This window comes from Suncus etruscus, chromosome 5, assembly GCF_024139225.1.
Source record: "Suncus etruscus isolate mSunEtr1 chromosome 5, mSunEtr1.pri.cur, whole genome shotgun sequence".
In the NCBI taxonomy this organism is placed as follows: Eukaryota; Metazoa; Chordata; class Mammalia; order Eulipotyphla; family Soricidae; genus Suncus; species Suncus etruscus.
In genome coordinates, this window is record NC_064852.1 from 59,642,240 (window position 1) to 59,665,018 (window position 22,779).

Sequence of the window (22,779 nt, forward strand, 5' to 3'; positions counted from 1 at the left end):
AATGAGGGTTTCTTTTTCACCACAACCCCATTAGCGATTACTTATGTTTGAATACTTCAAAGAAGGTCATTCTTCCTTATGTGAAATGATTGTTGTTTGCTTATTATTTTTTATATTTTCATTTTCTGAGTAATCAGTGTTTATGGACACTTTTTTGCTTGTTTGTTTGTTTTTGGGTCACACCCGGTGACACTCAGGAGTTACTCCTCACTATGTGCTCAGAAATTGCTCCTGGTTTGGAGGACCATATGGGATACCAGGAGATCAAAAGTGGTCTGTCCTGGGTCAGCAGGCAAATGCCCTACCACTGCTCCAGCACTCCAGCCCCTTGCTTGTTTATCATAAATTTGTTTTCTTTGAAAAATACCAATTCAGTTTCTCTCTGTATTTTTAATGGCATTCTTTACTTTGTGTCATTGAATTTTATGTTTACTTTATCATTCTTAGATATATTACGTACGAATATTTTTTTTTTTTTAGGATGATACCCGTTTGATGCTCAGGGGTTACTCCTGGTTAAGTGCTCAGAAATTGCCCCTGGCTTGGGGGACCATATGGGACACCTGAGGATCAAACTGTGGTCCTTCCTTGGCTAGCACTTGCAAGGCAGACACCTTACCTCTAGAGCCACCCCGCCGGCCCCATGTATGAATATTTTAACAAAATATGTATCTTCATTTTTTTACAATCTACAAATCTTTAGTTTGCTGTAGTCTCATCTGTTTCATTTTGATTCCGTTTCTTTGTTGATTGTGTCACATCATTGAAGATGCATTTAATGTTATATCAAGGATACTACCTTTACTTTCTCAGTGTATTTTAAAGGTTTAGGTCTAACATTGAGTCTCATATCCATTCATTTTTGTTTTGTGCCCACTGTTGGTGGGTCTCAGAGTGATTCCTACTCACTGCAGATCTTGAGAAATTGTACTTTTGTGAATATCAATTTTATTCCTTATTCTACAAGCTTGTCTTTATTTCAATATTAAACAGTTTTGTTTACTGTCACTTTATATTATAATTTAAAGTCAGAAATATAAGGCTACCCATCTTAATTTTCTTATAAATTTTTAAGTGTATGCAAAGTTTTATGATTTATTGTTACTTTCTAGAAATTTTATGTTTGGGTACATAATTGTAGATAAAATTTTTTAATCTATTTGCTACTTCATATTTATATATAAAATGTTAAAATTTTTGTTTATTGAATTTAACTCTGCTATTTGCTACATTGTTGTATTTTTTCTAGAAATGTTTTGATGTGTCTCTTATGTACTTTTTACACATAATACAAATTCTTCTGTATATTCTAGTAGTTTGACTTTATCACAGTTTTAATCCCTTTAAATTATTTTTTGCATATTTTGTATGGAAAATACTTTCAATATTTTGCTGTGTAATAGTAAAGGTAATGAATTTTCTTGTTTGTGTTTGATCTAAGAGGTAAGGCTTTTAGTTTGTTAACCATTGAGCATATGGTTTTGTGATCTATGACCATTACACATTTTAGTAAGTTCCTTCGATCCCCATTATATGTGTCATCAGTAGAATGAGATTAAATCATATTGAAAATATTATGAATCAGTAATATAACCATATGTTTGGTCTCTAACTTTAAGGATGTATATCATCAACTGACTTTTGTATTGAACTATAAGTTTAACCTTCAAAACATTATATAAGCAAAAACCCAGCTTTCTAGAATACTTATACTTAAAAGCACCATTACTTGGGGGTCAGAGCAATAGTGCAATGGACAAGGTGTTTGCCTTGCACAGGGCTGACCTAATTAATTCCTAGTATCCATATGTTCCAGTGAGTACTTCAGGTAGTGTTCCCTGAGAATCAAACTTGAAGAAAGCATTGACCATAAACGAGTGTGGCTCTAATTTTATTTTAAATAATAAAATATCATTGTTTTCTATTGAGTCTCCTTTGATTTTTGGATGGTCCATAAAATTTTCTCAGAAGGTGCCTTGGTCAATTCTAGGGATTCTCTGCCAACTCTGCAAGGTGATTGAATGTTAGGCCCAAGATGCTGTGTGGCTCAATTCTGCAGTGTCGGAAAGCAGTTGATTGCCTGGAAGTGAAATAAGGAGTCTTTATCATATTTTACTATAGTTTGAAAAATCTGGGAATCTAAAATATTTCAAAAGAAATAAAACCATATTATTAATATGAATATAATTTATGCTAACTTCATTCTTAATTTATGTGATATTATAATATCCAAAAGTCACCTGATGCATTATATTGAACCATTATAAAAATTTTTGTTCAAAATTTCAAACTGACTTTCATGTCTTGACTTTCAATCTTAAGGACTTTTATAACTTTAACTATAGGTTATATTTAACTATGCACTATATTCTTTAGTGCATCTGTATCTGAATGAACAGTCCTATTTAAGATAAAAAATGTTTTAAATATAATGACTGTAAAGCATTAAGACAACTTGAAAAGTCAGCAGAATAACACAAACTGAGCATCAAAGATAATTTGTGCATATCTGCATATTATAATCTACATAAGTAAGCTGCAATATCTTTCTTCAGTCAATTTTTTCTAACTTAAAGACTTGGAATAAAGGGAAATTGTCATGCTTCTGGTTATCTGTGTTGCTTTATTTTTCTCTAAAGTTGTTGATGGAATTTTTTGAAACCATTAGTTTTTTCCTCTGTTAAAAATAATTATATTTTTAAATGTTTTAGTGTCTAAGCAAATCAATATAAAATTAATTTGTCTGTTCAGATTTATTGAGCAACAAATAGATATGTGAGGCACTCTACAAGCATTCATGGGTAGTGATTCAATAGTTTTAAAAAGTCTCTTACTATACCAGAGAATTTATAATATGCATTACGATGCTCTACAAAATATTCCAATATAAACAAAATTCATAGTGACAAAAATTTAAAGAGAAAAATTATGTTTTCAAAGGGTGAATGCTATGGAGATCACAAATAATTATAAATTAAACACTATAGTTAATAACTTGGCAGATCAGAAAATGTAAAAGATATAATAAAATATATAATTTTATAATATGTAAATTTTATAATATATAAAACATAACATAATATATAATTTTAGTAATCCTTGAATATAAAGTTATGTTATAACATAGTCATTATTTTGTTTACAGCTACATAATAAAAATCATTTTTTCTTTTGTTGTTTCTTTCATAGGAGTATAGGCAAAAAAATAAAAAGAAGTGAATCTTGGGCATCACACCATGAATTGCAATATGGTCCCTTATTTTCTGACTTACCTTGATCTTCATTTTTTCATTCAAATTTGTTAGTAACCATTATAATTCCTTCATACCAATTGGTAGGGTACACTGGATTTATAAAATCTTTATGTGTATTTCATGTGAATTTATTGATTTGAAAAATGTTAGAAAATATTTATGAATACTTACTCACATAACTCAAAATAAAGAAAATATAGAATGTGAGATGTTTCCTAACTTATTTTCTGTCTGACATGAGTATAAAAAATATATTTGAGGGCCAGAGCATCAAAGCAGCAGTAGGGTGCTTGCCTTGCACGTGGCTGACCCAGAATAGCTCAATTGACCTCGGTTCAATCCCATATGATCCTCCAAGCCAGGAGTGATTTCTGAGTGCATATCCAGGATTAACCCTGAGTGTAACCAGGTGTGGCCCAAATATCAAATATATACATATATATATATATGTATATATTTGAGATTGGTCAATGAGAGAAGTTAATTTAAATGTGTCTATGTTTGTGGTTGTAGATGAGTGTTTGTGTTTAATAGGAAGTTTCATGTATTGTTGTTAGTGACATGATTAAAATTCTAGTATATAATGAGATGCTTTATAAATATAAACCCACTTTTATTTTGGGTTTTGATTTTTGGGCCCCACCTACCATCGCTCCGGATTACTCCTGGCTCTACTCTCAAATATTGCCCCTGTCAGACTTGGAAGACCATAGGAAATGCCGGAAGTTGAACTCAGATTGACTGTGTACAAGGCAAATGCTCTACTGCTGTGCTATCACTCCGGCCCTTGTCTACTATTTTTAAACTTAAGAAGGTTCAACTGAAGTTACTGGGCCATATTTTATTGAAATTCCTTTCCATATTTTTATCTTACTATGAGTTTGTAACAATAAAATCCCTGTTGCCAAAGCTTCTATATTTCAGCTTTTCCTTAATCTTAAGGTAACCAATTTCATCACACAAATTTGTGTTAATTTAAACCTGCCTATTGTTTTTTTTTATTTGTTCATTTTTTAGCTCATTTTTTTCAAGTTACATAAATGGGTACTTTTAAATTTTTGCACTTACTATTTAGGTTTGTGTTTAATGACTGTTTGCTATGATCTTCATTCCTATGACATCTTGGAACACCATTAACTTATATCTACTGTCTATTATTATGCTTCTGACAAGTGTGAATCATTACAATTGAACATCTTAATAGGAACATTATAGTAGTAATAAAAGATGTAAATTGCCATTCCAAGCAACCTAAAAGAGCAATCATGAAACAATGATCAATGATTAAATAAACTGCACCTATAATTTTATACATATGAGGTCAGATTAATTGCTTGAGCAGAAGAAAACATAAAAGACTTAGAATGGGAAAATTAGAAAGATTCTGCAGAGAAATGCAGTTTAAAGAAGTAGGATGAATGGATGCTGTCGTGACATGTGGAAGAGATTAAAATAGAACAAAAGAAAGAAAACCTATACACAGAAGGAATAAAAATATTCAGAAGTATAACTTCACTTTTACTCATTTATACTTGTGCAGGTTTTTTTTTAGTTCAATGAGTTTGCTTATTTTATTTGATGGGGTGAAAATGCATTGACTGTTCATTTTTATCTCACTACATAATTGATTCTTAATAATACTCCCAGATTTCTCTTACCTGTTGCTTTTGAAACAAATAATCATGAATATCTCCTACTGAATTCATCCTAAAAATATAATCATTGAATATCTAAAATTGACCTGTCTAAAAGTTTTCTCAGGCGTTTTATAAATTATTCCTCAATTTATGATAAAGTAGAAATATTTATTAATTAAAAATTGACAATTGAAATATTTTACTACATTTTCTTCTTTGTAAGTCAAAATACTATAATGTTTTATTGACACCCTATGTACCTTTCCCTTATGTTACTGATTTTTTTTCTTAAAATTTTGATATTGTTTGATAGATTGTCATGAGAACCTGTTATTACCAAATCTTATGACCTAAGATAATGTCATACTGCCAAAATAATCATTCTAAGTTCAAATCTGAGTTTCTTTTCCCTTGACTTTCAAATCTCCTATCATTAATGGGAAGAATAATCAGCTCTGTCCTTTGCCTGTTAGTAATAATACTTGCAACATTATTATTGACAATTATCTGTTGAAGTGACCTCTCACTAATTTAAGGATCCTTTCACTCTACATTCAGATTCTGAATGTTTTTCTGATAATGTAAAATGCAATTTCAATTAACAGGCAAGCACAATAAAAAGTTATTAATGTAATATAGTATTGCGTATTATATAATATAATATAGCATATATCTACTGACCTTGGTGAATCTCTTTTGCAACATTGTCATTATTTACTCCAGTGCTTTTCATATTGAAAATGTTAATTATTGAGAATACTTTATATTGATAATATTCAACTGTCAATGAAAATGATTGAAAAATTTTCCCAATCTGCTTTTTACTATGTGTTTGTCATAAAAATTATTCCAGAGTTTTGGATTATTTTTCATTGGATTAACTACCTGCATGTTTTTCTTTTCCTTTGTTTATTCTTTCACACTTGTCTCTAATTGACTACTCTTAGATGGCATAGATTATTTTAATTTCTTTTGAACTACATCCTTTGTTTAAAAGTGCACCAGAGAAGCTTCTGCTGAGTTATTTCAAAGCCACATCTATGTACATTATACAAATTAAAAACAAGGAATTGAAGAAATAAGTAACTTAATATCATGGTCATCTTCTCTAAATAGTTTGACACATATAAAATTAAGTCCCAACATGAACTATAATATTATTGATATGTGGTCAATAAGTGATATCTGGGGCTGGTGGAAGTAATACACTTTCAGATAAAATTAATGAAAATAGTATACTAAAAGATGTTTTCTTAATAGTGTCCACACCCTTTAACTAATCTGGAATGATGTACCTTACATATGTATGATCAGGAAGTATCTTAGAATTATCAATGACCTAAGCACAACTTTCTAAATTCAAAGAAGGGACAGCTTGAGCCTCTTAAAAGGTACTTGGCATGTTTCCCAGTTTCTCTGCTTGTATAAGCTGTAGACAATATAGTGATAATTAATAAAGTGCCAGACTGGATAATTGTAGGAACTGTAAAAGATACTAAAATGTTGTTACCAGAGGCACAGAAACACCTGTGAAGGTGTGAAATTAATTTATGTGAGGAACATCACATGAGAGTGAAAGGGACAAGGGAAGTGAGATTTTCTTTAAATAATTCAAGCTTCAGATAAGGAAGCACTCTTAAAATTTTTTCAAGAATGCTATTAACGCAAGTACATGAAATCTCTTTTCCTCAATTTAGTGGTGTCTTTTCTCCTGAATTTGAGAAAAAAATAAAAAATCTTGTTTTGAAGTGTATTAATCCCCATAAAATAGAGATGATGATATTTATTGGCTTTAATGAGTTTTAAATTAAAAAATGTATACCCTTACTGAAAGCAGTATACTGAACATTAATCGGATAATGTTCAGAGAGCGTCTGCAAAGATAGCAGAGGTGAGTAAGGTACCTGCCATGCATACAGCCAACTTCTATTAATCTCCAATAACACACTGTCAGTTGAAAACCTCCAGCGATTACTCCTGAGCAAAGAGCTAGAAAAGGCACACCAGCTGTGTTTTAACAAGTTTTAATAAACAGTAAGTCAGTGAAAGTAAAAAAAAAAAAAAGATGTTGGCACCTTCCTTAAATTGAGGAGTATTAAAAATTAAATATTGCAAATATATCTTAAAATATATGCGGATCACAGGTATAACTAATTTTGTTATTATTTATTATGTAGCTGACAAAATAAATGGTTTCTGACATCACCAGAGTAATTGACAATCCTATTTGACTATTTGATAGTTACTAACTATCCTGTCTTAATACAGACACAAACAGTTCTTAATAACAGTAAGGATTCAGGAATGAGTATCCTCTTCGGAGTCAATCCCTGAGTTCCCAAACTACTTACATTTCTATATAATGTGAGCACTAGTTGCTTGCGTCACATAACCTTCCATCTTGACGATTGGTCTGAATGAAGAAGAAAATATTATAATTAATTGTTAGCAGATGATAATGTAACTATGTAATCTTTAAAATCTTTAAGTAGCATCTGTGTGTGTGTGTGTGTGTGTGTGTAACTGTGACTTAGTGAAGCATCCTGATTAAAATATCATTAACAAAAAACTCTTCAAAATAGATAATGAAAATAAGAATAACTATTTAGTTCAATTGAAGATAACTGATCCAGGAATAGTATTTCACCTCTAGCCAGCCTTTCACACTCCCTGAATTGCAGATTGTATGGAAAGTTTAACATTCTAAACTAATTGATTAGTTGGTTTCTCAATTGAGGTACATTCAATCAAAAACTATATATCCCACCTTCTATATTTCAGTTATCTTATTAGCATAAATAAAGGACAGACAAAGGGAAGTACTTTTTAATAAAGGGAAACACCATTTACTTTGGGATTTCCTGCATTTTAGGAATTTTCTGTTACAGGGGAAGAAAGAGAGAAAGTACAGTGGGTAGGGTGCTTTCACATGGCAGATCCAAATCAATTCCTGGTACCACATATGAGCCCCCAGGCAATGCAGAGTCATTCTGACATGCTGAGCTAGACTTAATCTAGGAGCAGAACTAAGTGTAGACACACTCTTTTAAAAATTTTAGACTATTAACTAGGGAAATATCAAGTATTTTTATTTTATACACTCTAATTTATTAAATATTAGTTACAAGTTAATTATTTAATGTATTATATTTTTATTTTATATGGATATTTCTAAGTATGGAAACATCAAGTTTCACAGTTCGGTTCTTCATAAAAAAGCAATCTTGTGGAACAACCTAGAAAATTGATGTATTAAATTATTTATAAATGTGTTTCTAAACAAATACTATAGTGACTAATATTGCAAAAACTCATGATCTATGTTTTATATTGTAAGCTTTGGTTCATCTACTTGATTTTCTGGCCTATTTTTTTATATCTTAAACAGGATATACATCTCAACTAAATTATTTCTCCACACTGATGTATTTCCTCTGAGCATGATTTTTTAAGTCATTATTTTGGTTTTGGTTTTCATCACATTTGGCAGTGCTCATGGGATACTCCTGGCTCTGCACTCAGAAATTACTCCTAGTAGTGCTCAGAATGTCAAATAGGATGCCAATGGATCAAACTTTGGGTTTGCTGCATGCAAAGAAAATACTAGCTATACTATCTCTCTATTCCTTTTTAGTGTTTTCATTCATCAGGTCTATTGAGTGATAGAATTAAAGCTTCAACAATAAATAATCATATAAAATATGTGTATATATACAAATATTTATATGTTGCATAATGTACATGTATATTTGCTTTAGATATATAGAATATGTATATATAGAGATAACAATGATTAGTTGTTCATTTATATTTCAACATGTTTTCCTCTAAACATTTATTTTGAAGAAATAATATGTTTTGTTTTATATCTTTTTTTAGATATAAAAATCCCCAAATTATGGAGATGAAAACATGACACAGAGAAGGTTTTTTTTTAATTACTACAACATGAAGATTCAAAAGTGTTTAATTAATTAGTTTTTTTTGCACTGTTCATTTATTATATAAATATTACAGTAGTTTGGTATTTTAGCGATAACATGCAAAAGATTTCTTAGTTGTCTTTAATTTATTCATTTTAAAAACTTTTAGATAGAACTAATATTAATAACATAACTTTTGTTTTCTACTGCTATACCATGTTCACCATTAGAGTGCATGAAAGTCTATATTCTTCGGGACTCTTTAATTCTAAATTCTGTCAAAAGTGTTTATCCTTCCTTACTCACTTGATTGGATTTTTTGTTTGTTTGTTTGTTTTGTATTGTTGGGTGTTTTTGTACTAGACCCAGTGGTGTACAGGATGTAATTTTATCTCTATCTTGAAGAGTCTCTCTGAGTGGTACTTAGGGAAACATGTAGTGTCAGGGGTAGTAGCAAGGTCACCCATGTGTATTATCTTTCCAGACACAGTCCTTTTCTTTATAAAATTTTTAATTTAATTTTCCCAATTGTTTGACAGATATCTATGAAATCATGCATAAATATTGAAATGCATACTTGTAATAGCAATAAAATTCTGTTTTACAATATTATGGTGAAAACTAAAGTTTTTGGGATATTTTTGTATATAAATGTCAATTGCATTTTAATCTCTTTAATTTTCATTTTTAAAGATATATATTTGTTTGTTTTATATTTTTTAGGTTACCTTCAAAGCATCAAGACATTCAGTTTCACCGGATTTAAAATATGTTCTTCTGGCATATGATGTCAAACAGGTAAAGGAGAGATGTTTTCAATGAAAATTTGTTTCTTTAAATTTTTTTTGTTTCTTTTGCGCTTAGATACAGTTTCTATTTTTACTTAGTCATTGATCTCCTTGCTTAAAATTGTTTGACATATTCAATATTAGCTAGTCTAACTGGTGACCAACATTGAAATATAGTTGGAGAATATGTCTTTTTTTAATCCTCACTAGCAAATTACTGGTTTGTCTGTCTTTTATATGCTTATAGAATTTCATCGTTTTGGAGGTGGGAAGTAGAATGGTTGATCAAATGGAGGCTTTATCTATTTTAAATATAGCATTATGGTATTATTGAATGCTATGTAGATCTATCAGTTCAGGAATGTTCTAATGCCTGTGCTTTGAGAGATGATTTTTATATTGGGAAGGGAATTCTAGAGAAGGGAAACATTGGTTGATGCTATGGTTTGTTCAAGATATTTGAGCATAAGCATTGTGAAAATGTAAAAATTTCTTAAGCTAAACTAAGTGTCCCTCTCTCCAAATTATTAACAGGTATCCCTGATTTTAGTTAATATTTCATTATTAGATGCCAACTCTATAACACAGCATAATATATATGTTTGGTGAAATTTTTTGTTTATTTTTTTGGGCCACACCTGACAGCAATCAAGGGTTGCTCCTGGCTCTGAACTTAGAAATAGCCCCTTTCAGGCTCGGGGGACAATATGGGGATCTGACCCTGGTCAGGAACATGAAAGGCAAAGGTTGTGCTATAACTTTAGCCCCTGATTATTGAATATATTGAAAGTAGATTTTCACCTTTAAAAATCAAATGAATTTTACTAAGACAATTCAACAGACTACTTTCACTAGAAAATAAATTATTGGAAATCATTCAAGAAAGTTTTATGTGTTTTAAAATGGACAATAAAGATTAATAGACTTAAAACAGGAAGCCTCACATAATGCACAGATAGTTCTTGAACACATGAAATTTCACACTTCAAAGAGTGTTCTTTCTTGTGGTGTTTAGTCTTTTAGAATAAACATGTGCTATTTTTTTACAAGAGTTTATACTTTTACATAAATGGTGACTTACATCTAAAAGTAACAGAATTTGTAACAAAAAACACACAAGTAACTATATCGTCATGGAATTGGCAAAATTATGAGAATATTTTTAAGAGAACATAAAGCTGTTAAGAAAGCATATAATAAAATCAATAGTTACTAATAAATCTAAATTGTTTAAGTATTTGAATACCAGTGTCTACCTATAGGACCCCCACACACACACACACATATACACACAAAAGTGACTGCATCAAATGATGGCAATCGTGCAGAGAAACTGAATTGTCATCCTATGTTACTGACAAATTTATATAATAGTACAAGTACTCTGAAATATGATTATGATAAAATTAATGGTTAATATCTGTATTAAATATACAAGAAAACATAAGAATATAGTTAACACCAAGAACATACTGATGCACTTATTTGGTGCATTATCTCATTATCTCTGTCTCAGTTTCTTTTTTTTTTTTTTGGTTTTTGGGCCACACCCGGTGACGCTCAGGGGTTACTCCTGGCTATGCGCTCAGAAGTCGCTCCTGGCTTGGGGGACCATATGGGATGCCGGGGGATCGAACCGCGGTCCGTCCTAGGCTAGCGCAGGTAAGGCAGGCACCTTACCTTTAGCGCCACCGCCCGGCCCCTGTCTCAGTTTCTTATCAGTCTCTGTCTTTCTCAGATAAGTAAAAAGAAAACAAGCAATTAAATTTCATTATCAATTTATATCAATTTTGTATGTATCATCTATAAAATATAAAACACGAATTATGCTTTTTTTAAATATGCTTGTGCCTGTATGCAACCATATTGAAACTTCTCATGGAAAGCATACTATAAGTTAGAGGTACATGTCTCAAAGACTATTTTAATTTTATTCAATATGGAATAACTTGTCCTAAAAATAGTATATATATATATTTATATATATATATATAATTCCTGTTCAAGCTAATAATAGAGAAAAAGAAATATATTATTTTGAAAGTAGGTTTAACAATATTTAATAATAAAATCATTTCAAATGCAGACAACATGGGTCTTCATTAAATCAATATTGAGTCATTTGTATCCAGCTGTCAACTCAGCCTAACTAAACCACACATTAATATTTTAGGGGGAGAGAGACCACATCCAGTGGTGCTGGGAATTATTCTGTACTCAGGAATTACTCCTCAAAGTGGTTAGGAGACCATACGAGATGCAGAGAATAAACCCTGGAATGCCCACATGCAAGGTAGTTGCTTTACCCACTGCACTATCTCTCTGCCTCCAAGTTGGCATTTTAGAGAAATAAAGAAAGCCCCTGCAATATGATTACACTCAATTTATTGAAGTATTAGACTAAAAGCAAAACAAAGGTTTGTAAGTTTGTATATGTGTTTCTATATGTAGAATGTTTATTGAAATTCATGGGGAAAATGCAAAGTCAACATCTAACTATGTTCACTAAAATTATACTAGTTTTTTATATTACTGTATATATACAAGTTCATAAGAATGAGTGATCATATCTAACACAATGATTGAGTCAGATATTCTGGTATCTGAAAGAATTAGAATCAATATTAATACAATTGGAAAATACAAAACCAGACAAATGTATATATCTACTCAAGGTCTTTAGCTGTATATAAGCAAATTGACTACTGCAACAGTTTTTCTTTATCATCTTTTAAGGTCAATGTGTTAAGTTAAAAAAAAAAAGTGTAGGGAGGCAGGACTAGATAGTTCAAGTTATGTGGTTTTGTTTGAAGAAGAGAAAAGTAATAAACTGGGGTAAAAGTCTAATATGCCAAAAATGGGCGGAATCCTTCTAGAGGCTCTCATCATCAGTTTGAGAGATGAAGGAGAAAAATAAGGTGAAACACCCTAATAGTACAAAAAAGTGCCAAATATCCAGTGAGCACTCCAACAATAACAACGATAGACCAAACAGGTGCAAGACTACTAAATAGTAAACTAGGTACAGAAGGGACCACATATTCTAGCAGTTCCGGGGGTGAGGGAGGAGGATATGGGAGGTAGGACAAAAACGGAGGTGTAGGGAGGACAAATCGGTGATGGGAATCCCCCTGATTTTATGTAAATATGTACCTAAAATATTATTGTCAACAATATGTAAACCACTATGATCAAAATAAAAATTATATTTAAAAAAGTGAATAGAAAGCTAAGATATTTCAAGCACAAATTTACTTTTCCCTGAATTTATTATTTCTATAGGATTCATAATTAAAATTTCTCAACAAAAAGATATAGGACTAGAGAGATAATACAGAGTGTGTGTACTACCTTGAAAATAGACTTCAGTTTGTCGTTTGACAACACATACACCCCTCTAAGCGCTGTCAAGAGCACAGTTAATCCTGAATTTTTCCAGGTATGACCCTAAACCCTTCCTTAAACCTTATAGACTAAAAACAAAAGAAGAAAAGTAGAATTTAACTGAGGAGTTGAATTGGCAGTCGTAAAGATACTATTAACTATTAAGTTATTCTGCAAATATGTGCATGATAAATCATTAGTAGTAGCATTGCAGACCACAAAATCTTAATAAAAATAATAAATATTCAGAGAGATAGCATGGAGGTAAGGTATTTACCTTTCATGCAGGAGGTCATCGGTTCGAATCCCGGTGCCCCATATGGTCCCCCATGCCTGCCAGGAGCAATTTCTGAGCCTGGAGCCAGGAATAACCCCTGAGCACTGCCGGGTGTGACCCAAAAACCAAATAAAAAAAATTTATTCTGTAACATTTGAAATATTTATAGCACTACATACCTATCACATTTATATTTTAAAATAATTATTATCTGAAGGGAAAACCCCACATCAGTCACCATTCTTGCCTTCATCAATCTGATACCTCTCTCTATAGAATGACTTGTTTCAGATATAACATGTGAACTAGTGATTTAATAAGTGCTCTTTGATCTAGTTTCTTTCACCTAATATGTCTTTTATTTTTACCATATTTGAATGAGTGTAAGTATTAAATTCATTTTTAAAGATGGAATTATATGCTTCTATATGTAATTTATTTTTAGCTTTTATTCATTAATAAGCATTGGACATTTTATTTACTATGGACTGTTGTCAATATTGTTTCTATTTTGCAGTGTGAAATTTCTGGGAAATCGCTTTATCCTATGTTTAACTTCCATAAAAACTACAGAATTATTTTTCCAAAGTAATTGTACCATTTTATATTACTTTGACCAATATGTGAAGTTATAGCTTCTTTATATCCTCATCAATAGTTTTTTTTATTTTTCTTTCTATAGCTATATGAGTTAGTGATATTTTTGTATGTCACTGTTTCTTGGAGTGAGTACTTACCTACTGATTAATGATTTTTCTATTTTTATAGTTGCTGTTATTTTTATATTTTAAATATCCTTATGGGAAGAATGTCAATTCAGTATTTTTGCCTAATTAAAATTTTAATTTGTATTTTCTAGTTTTGAGTAAGCATTTTATAATACACTGTAAAACATTTCCAATTGAGTATAAGAATTATCCATTTTTATTAGAAATGTATATGTATATGTATATTTAAAAATATCTACTCAGAAATGTTATTTTTATTTTTTTAATTCCCTTTATCCACAATTTTTTGTTAATTAAGAACATATATAATTTAAGCTATTTTTCTCATGTTACATAGACCATTTGTGTCACATCTAGGAATAAGAAAAAATGTATTAATATCAGGGAACTGCACATCAAAGCAATAATTAAATATTATTTATCACTACTTAAAACGGTATGTCTAAAATGTTTGAAATCTGTTTTGAAGGGGATGTAATAAAAATGAATTCCTCATTATTGGGAATGTTTTGTGATTCAAGCTGCATGAGAAATATATGGAAATTTTTCAAAAAGTAAGTTAAGCTTTTAGTGTGTATTTACTCCAAAAGCAACATTATTTTTAATGATATATACACAAATGTTCATTGTATCACTGAGCACCATAACTAGGTCCTGGATAACTTGGATATGGAAAAATAAAATTATTATCAATTATAGATGAATGGACAGGAAGAGGTAGTAAGAGATGCACAAAGAATGCTATGCCGCTAAAAGATGAATTTGTGAAGTTTTTTGCAGTCTAGATGGAATTGGATGTATTATAATGAGTAAAGTTACTCAGCGAGAAGAAAAAACTGCTTGGGGATTTATTCAACTATAAGATATAGATCGTTAAGATAAGAAAATGATCCAGAGTTTTAGTGCAGACAGTACGCCATTTGTCAGAGTTCAATTTCCAGCACCCTCATCTGATCTATACACTGCCAGGAGTGATCCGGGAGAGCATAGCTAAATGTCGCCCTCAGAACCATCAAAAGTAGCGAATGATGACAAATCCTTTGTCCTGGAATACACTACTTAAAATGCCAATAAACTGTGGAATAATGAGTAATAAGGATTAAGATTGAAGGTAACATGATGATATTTACTCAAGGGTTTTGAACACTAACGTCGTTAAGAGTTTTGTTCATATATTTGTTGTCATTTCATTTTCATGGTTCCACATGACAGCCTAGAACTAATTCCTACTTCTGTTTTTAGGGATAATTCTCTCTCAGACATTAGGATACCACTCTCAGACATCTTAGGATGCCTAAAATCAAACCCAGGACAGTCACAAGATATGCAAGCAATTAGACACTGCAAGCCTCCTGCTCCCTAAGAATGTTAAAAACAAAATGATTTTGGGCTGGAGCAGTGGTGCAAGCGGTAAGGTGTCTGCCTTGCCTGCACAAGCCTAGGACTGACTTCAGTTTGATTCCCTGATGTCACATATGGTTTCCCAAGCCAAGAGCGATTTCTGAGTTCATAGCCAGGAGTAACCCCTGAGCACCACTGGTGTGGCCCAAAAAACAAAGCAAAACAAAACAAAAACAAAAACAAATGATTTTGTTAACTTCATCAAAAAATGGAGAGGAGAGTTAAATAGAAACTTCACCAAGGAATAAAACTGATGTTCAACAAATACAGTGAAATAATGTGCCACATTATTTTATAATGTATCACATATTAAATTATAAGGAAGATAAAAATCAAAATATGAGATAACATATCACACATCAAAAGAACAATAACCTCTGCTGGCATAGAGGTGGATAGAAAGGGATCTTATTCACTGCTGGTAGGAAAGTAAAGTGGTCTATCCCTTTTTTTGGCAAACAAATGGACATTCCTCAAAAACAAACAAACAAGGAATTAAGCTCCCATGAGGTCCAGTAAAATTGCTGCTGGGAATATACTCAAGGGCCCCAAAACACAATGTATAAAAGGCATTCCATGTTCCTATGTAGCAGTATTCACAATAGCCAGAATCTGGATACAACCCAATAGCCTAAGATTAGATGAGCATAAAAAAAAAAAACTGTGGTACATCTACACAATTGAATACTAAGCAGTTGTTAGGAAAAATATAGTCATGAATAATGCTTATATGTGGGTGGAAATAGATAGTATTATGATGAGCAAAGAGAGTCAGACGGAGAGGAAGAGATAGCATAATTATCCTTAATTGTGGGATATATAAAAAATAATACAGCATGGCAATAATACCCAAAGACAATAGTGACAAAGGCCAGATGGCCTGGTATATGGTTGGTAGTTTGGCATAAAGAGTGGGGGATACAATTAGGGCAGAGAAGAGACCACTATCACAATATTTGGAAATGATCACTCAGGACAAGAACTGGGTACTGTTAAGAGGTAAAATACAGATTTGAAAGGTCTATTTTTGCACTTCTATTGAAACTTTGTTTATTTATTGGACTATACTACACTTTTGTCTTCAAATACCTTTTATTTAGAAAATGTTTAAATTTTATAATTCTTTTAAAATTTATTCACCAATATAATAAATATTTTTCTATTTTTATGTTTATGGCTCATAAATTATTATATTTAATTTTAATTGGTTTTTTTTTTTTTTTTAATTTTTTTTTTATTTAAACACCTTGATTACATACATGATTGTGTTTGGGTTTCAGTCATAAAAGGAACACCACCCATCACCAGTGCAACATTCCCATCACCCAAGTCCCAAATCACCCTCCTCCCCACCCAACCCCCGCCTGTACCCTAAACAGGCTCTACATTTCCCTCATACATTCTCAATATTAGGACAGTTCAAAATGTAGTTATTTCTCTAACTAAACTCATCACTCTTTGTGGTGAGCTTCCTGAGGTGAGCTGGAACTTCCAGCTCTTTTCTCTTTTGTGTCTGAAAATTATTATTACAAGGGTGTCTTTCATTTTTCTTAAAACCCATAGATGAGTGAGACCATTCTGCGTTTTTCTCTCTCTCTCTGACTTATTTCACTCAGCATAATAGATTCCATGTACATCCATGTATAGGAAAATTTCATGACTTCATCTCTCCTGACAGCTGCATAATATTCCATTGTGTATATGTACCACAGTTTCTTTAGCCATTCATCTGTTGAAGGGCATCTTGGTTGTTTCCAGAGTCTTGCTATGGTAAATAGAGCTGCAATGAATATAGGTGTAAGGAAGGGGTTTTTGTATTGTATTTTTGTGTTCCTAGGGTATATTCCTAGGAGTGGTATAGCTGGATCGTATGGGAGCTCGATTTCCAGTTTTTGGAGGAATCTCCATATCGCTTTCCATAAAGGTTGAACTAGACAGCATTCCCACCAGCAGTGGATAAGAGTTCCTTTCTCTCCACATCCCCGCCAACACTGTTTATTCTCATTCTTTGTGATGTGTGCCATTCTCTGGGGTGTGAGGTGGTATCTCATCGTTGTTTTGATTTGCATCTCCCTGATGATTAGTGATGTGGAACATTTTTTCATGTGTCTTTTGGCCATGCGTATTTCTTCTTTGTCAAAGTGTCTGTTCATTTCTTCTCCCCATTTTTTGATGGGGTTAGATGTTTTTTTCTTGTAAAGTTCTGTCAGTGCCTTGTATATTTTGGAGATTAGCCCCTTATCTGATGGGTATTGGGTGAATAGTTTCTCCCACTCAGTGGGTGGCTCTTGTATCCTGGGCACTATTTCCTTTGAGGTGCAGAAGCTTCTCAGCTTAATATATTCCCATCTGTTAATCTCTGCTTTCACTTGCTTGGAGAGTGCAGTTTCCTCCTTGAAGATGCCTGTAATGTCCTGTAGTGTTTTGCCTGTGCTGTTCTATATATCTTATGGTTTTGGGGCTGATATCGAGGTCTTTAATCCATTTGGATTTTACCTTTGTACATGATGTTAGCTGGGGGTCTAAGTTTAATTTTTTGCAAGTGGCTATCCAATTGTGCCAACACCACTTGTTGAAGAGGCTTTCCCTGCTCCATTTAGGATTTCCTGCTCCTTTATCAAAAATTAGATGGTTGTATCTCTGGGGAACATTTTCTGAGTATTCAAGCCTATTCCACTGATCTGAGGACCTATCCTTATTCCAATACCATGCTGTTTTGATAACTGTTGCTTTGTAGTACAGTTTAAAGTTGGGAAAAGTAATTCCTCCCATATTCTTTTTCCCAATGATTGCTTTAGCTATTCGAGGGTGTTTATTGTTCCAAATGAATTTCAAAAGTGTCTGATCCACTTCTTTGAAGAATGTCATGGGTATCTTTAGAGGGATGGCATTAAATCTGTATAATGCCTTGGGGAGTATTGACATTTTGATGATGTTAATCCTGCCAATCCATGAGCAGGGTATGTGTTTCCATTTCCGTGTGTCCTCTCTTATTTCTTGGAGCAGAGTTTTATAGTTTTCTTTGTATAGGTCCTTCACATATTTAGTCAAGTTGATTCCAAGATATTTGAGTTTGTGTGGTACTATTGTGAATGGGGTTGTTTTCTTAATGTCCATTTCTTCTTTATTACTGTTGGTGTATAGAAAGGCCATTGATTTTTGTGTGTTAATTTTGTAGCCTGCCACCTTGCTATATGAGTCTATTGTTTCTAGAAGCTTTTTGATAGAGTCTTTAGGGTTTTCTAAGTAGAGTATCATGTCATCTGCAAACAGTGAGAGCTTGACTTCTTCCTTTCCTATCTGGATTCCCTTGATATCCTTTTCTTGCCTAATCGCTATAGCAAGTACTTCCAGTGCTATGTTGAATAGGAGTGGTGAGAGAGGACAGCCTTGTCTTGTGCCAGAATTTAGAGGGAAGGCTTTCAGTTTTTCTCCATTGAGGATAATATTTGCCACTGGCTTGTGGTAGATGGCCTTCACTATATTGAGAAAGGTTCCCTCCATTCCCATCTTGCTGAGAGTTTTGATCAAGAATGGGTGTTGGACCTTATCAAATGCTTTCTCTGCATCTATTGATATGATCATGTGGTTTTTATTTTTCTTGTTATTGATGTTGTGTATTATGTTGATAGATTTACGGATGTTAAACCAGCCTTGCATTCCTGGGATGAAACCTACTTGATCGTAGTGGATGATCTTCTTAATGAGGCATTGAATCCTATTTGCCAGGATTTTGTTGAGGATCTTTGCATCTGCATTCATCAGTGATATTGGTCTGTAATTTTCTTTTTTGGTAGCGTCTCTGTCTGGTTTAGGTATCAAGGTGATGTTGGCTTCATAAAAGCTATTTGGAAGTGTTTCTGTTTGTTCAATTTCATGAAAGAGTCTTGCCAAGATTGGCAGTAGTTCCTCTTGGAAAGTTTGATAGAATTCATTAGTGAATCCATCTGGACCTGGGCTTTTGTTTTTCGGCAGACATTTGATTACTGTTTTAATTTCATCAATGGTGATGGGGGTGTTTAGATATGCTACATCCTCTTCCTTCAACCGTGGAAGATTATAAGAGTCCAAGAATTTATCCATTTCTTCCAGGTTCTCATTTTTAGTGGCGTAGAGTTTTTCAAAGTAGTTTCTGATTACCCTTTGAATCTCTGTCATATCAGTAGTGATCTCTCCTTTTTCATTCCTGATACGAGTTATCAAGTTTCTCTCTCTCTCTTTCTTTGTTAGGTTTGCCAGTGGTCTATCAATCTTGTTTATTTTTTCAAAGAACCAACTTCTGCTTTCGTTGATCTTTCAGATTGTTTTTTGAGTTTCCACTTCGTTGATTTCTGCTCTCAGCTTTGTTATTTCCTTCTGTCTTCCTGTTCTTGGGTCCTTTTGTTGAGCATTTTCTAGTTCTATTAGCTGTGTCATTAAGCTACTCAGGTAAGCTCCTTCTTCCTTCCTGATGTGTGCTTGCAAAGCTATAAATTTTCCTCTCAGTACTGCTTTTGCTGTGTCCCATAAGTTCTGAGAGTTTGTGTCTTTATTGTCATTTGTTTCCAGGAACCTTTTTATTTCCTCCTTGATTTCATCTCGGACCCACTGGTTATTGAGCATGAGGCTGTTTAACTTCCAGGTGTTAAAGTGTTTCTTCTGAGTCCCTTTGGAGTTCACAAATAATTTCAGAGCCTTGTGGTCAGCGAAGGTAGTCTGCAAAATTTCTATCCTCTTGATCTTATGGAGGTATGTTTTATGTGCCAGCATGTAGTCTATCCTGGAGAATGTCCCATGTACATTGGAGAAGAATGTGTATCCAGGTTTCTGGGGATGGAGTGTCCTATATATATCCACTAGGCCTCTTTCTTCCATTTCTCTCCTCAGGTCTAGTATATTCTTGTTGGGTTTCAGTCTGGTTGACCTGTCCAGTGTTGACAAAGCCGTGTTTAGGTCCCCCACAATTATTGTGTTGTTGTTGATATTATTTTTCAGATTTGTCAGCAGTTGTATTAAATATTTTGCTGGCCCCTCATTCGGTGCATATATGTTTAGGAGAGTGAATTCTTCCTGCTCTACGTACCCCTTGATTAATATAAAATGTCCGTCTTTGTCCCTTACAACCTTCCTGAGTATAAAGTTTGCATTATCTGATATTAGTATGGCCACTCCAGCTTTTTTATGGGTGTTGTTTGCTTGGATAACTTTTCTCCAGCCTTTTATTTTGAGTCTATGTTTGTTCTGACTATTCAGGTGCGTTTCTTGTAGGCAGCAGAAGGTTGGATTGAGTTTTTTGATCCATTTAGCCACTCTGTGTCTCTTAACTGGTGCATTTAGTCCATTGACGTTGAGAGAAAGAATTGTCCTGGGATTTAACGCCATCTTTATTTCAAAATTTGGTGTGTCTTTTGGGTAGTCTTGTCTTAGATTAGGTCTTTCAGTTTTTCTCTTAAGACTGGTTTTGTGTCTGTGAAGTTTCTGAGCTGTTTTTTGTCTGTGAAACCATGTATTCTTCCATCAAACCGGAAAGTGAGTTTTGCTGGGTATAGTATTCTGGGTGAAGCATTCATTTCTTTCAGTCTTGTCACAATATCCCACCACTGCTTTCTGGCATTGAGCGTTTCTGGTGACAGGTCTGCTGTAAATCTCAGGGAAGCTTGCTTGAACATGATTTCCCCTTTTGATCTTGCTGTTTTCAGAATTCTGTCTCTATCTGTGGGATTTGTCATTGTGACTAGGATGTGTCTTGGGGTGGTTTTTCTGGGGTCTCTTTTGGTTGGTACTCTTCGGGCATGCAGGATTTGATCACATATATTCTTTAGCTCTGGAAGTTTCTCTTTAATGATGTTCTTGACCATTGATTCTTCCTGGAAATTTTCTTCCTGGGTCTCTGGGACTCCAATGATTCTTAAGTTGTTTCTGTTGATCTTATCATAGACTTCTATTTTCGTCTGTTCCCATTCTTTGACTAATTTTTCCATTGTCTGCTCATTTGCTTTAAGTTTTTTGTCCAATCTCTCCTGCTGTATGGAATTGTTATGTATCTCATCTTCCACAGCACCAAGTCTATTCTCAGCTTCTGATACCCTGTCCCAGAGCTTATCCATTTTGTCATTCACTTCGTTTACTGAGTTTTTCAGGCCTGTTAGTTGACATGTTATTTCAGTTTGGAGTTTTGTCATTTCTGCCTTCATATTTTCTTGGTTCTTATTAGTGTTCTGTTCAACTCGATCCATGGTTTCTTGGAGTCTGTTGAGCACCTTCCATATTGCTAGTCTAAAGTCCTTATCTGAGAGGTTGATTAGTTGTTCAGTCATTATCTGGTCCTCAGAATTGTCATCTTCATTCTCTATGTCTGATGCTGGCCTGCGCTGTTTCCCCATTGTCACATTTGTATTGTGGGTTTTTCTACGTGTTGTAGTGGTATTCATTGTCTATATGATGTAGGCAGCACACTCCTCTGGCTCCTCCCTTTCTGGATGGGCTGACTTGCCTCTAAGGGAGGGGAGTCCTCCGTGGATGAAGCCTCACACTGGGTCAAATCTTAGGCCCGAGCATGTAACAGAGAAGACAGTCCAGAGAGAAATGTTTGCTTCTGTGATATAGCGCCGTTCTTAGTGTGATTTTTCCTTCTTGTTGCAATGGAGTTCTTTCCTTAGAAAGAGTGCACGGCCGCGTAGCGAAGCAGACCGGCCGTGCTCCTCTGAGCCTCTTTTTGCCCCACTCGCAAGAGTTTCACGCAAGAGGACAGTAGACAGACATAGACAGGTCACACTCACAGTCTTTCACAGCTGAGCCCCACTGGGCCGGTGTACTTTCGCGGATTTTCCCCGCCTGGTGTCACACACAGGGAGCCCAATTTTAATTGTTTATGGTAACAGGCATTAAAGCCTATCTTCCTAAAATAATTATAGTGTCCTGGGAAAAATATCAAAGGAACGTTTTTTTAATATTGTGTTTAGAATGCACACAATATAAATGAGTTCTAACCTTTTTCATGGGTCTGACAAATGGCAGCTTCACTCTACTTTTGTCTGAAATGAAAAGGAAGAGAATGGCTAACTAACTTGAATGATTATCAAAATAAAGAGACAGGCATGTTATACTAGGATTCTGTAAAAGAAAATTTTTTTCTACTAGGTTTTATTGTTTGTTTGTTGTTTGTTTTTGAGATAGGCAGCTTACTCAAGAGAGCAAACTTAGTCTCTTCTACCAGGCCAAAAATCTGGATTTAAGTATCCTCTGAGTGTATTATACATTAAGGAGGTTTCTTACTTTTTGTTTGTTTGTTTTTATTGTCATTGTTTTGGGGCCACACCCGGCAGGCTCAGGGTTACTCCTGGCTCTGTGCTCAGAAATCAGTCCTAGCAGACATGGGGAACTATATGGTATGCTGAGTTTTCAGCCA

At 33.5% G+C, this 22,779-nt stretch overlaps 1 protein-coding gene across 2 annotated transcripts in view; it reads left to right on the forward strand.

The window, feature by feature from the left end:
• Positions 1 to 22,779, forward strand: part of DPP10 (dipeptidyl peptidase like 10) — a 671,116-nt gene that overhangs the window by 335,036 nt on the left and 313,301 nt on the right. For both annotated transcript variants that reach the window (XM_049773821.1, XM_049773822.1), the window contains exon 5: positions 9,538 to 9,612. In XM_049773821.1, coding sequence (XP_049629778.1) covers positions 9,538 to 9,612 — 75 coding nt within the window. The remainder of the gene's footprint in view (positions 1 to 9,537; positions 9,613 to 22,779) is intronic.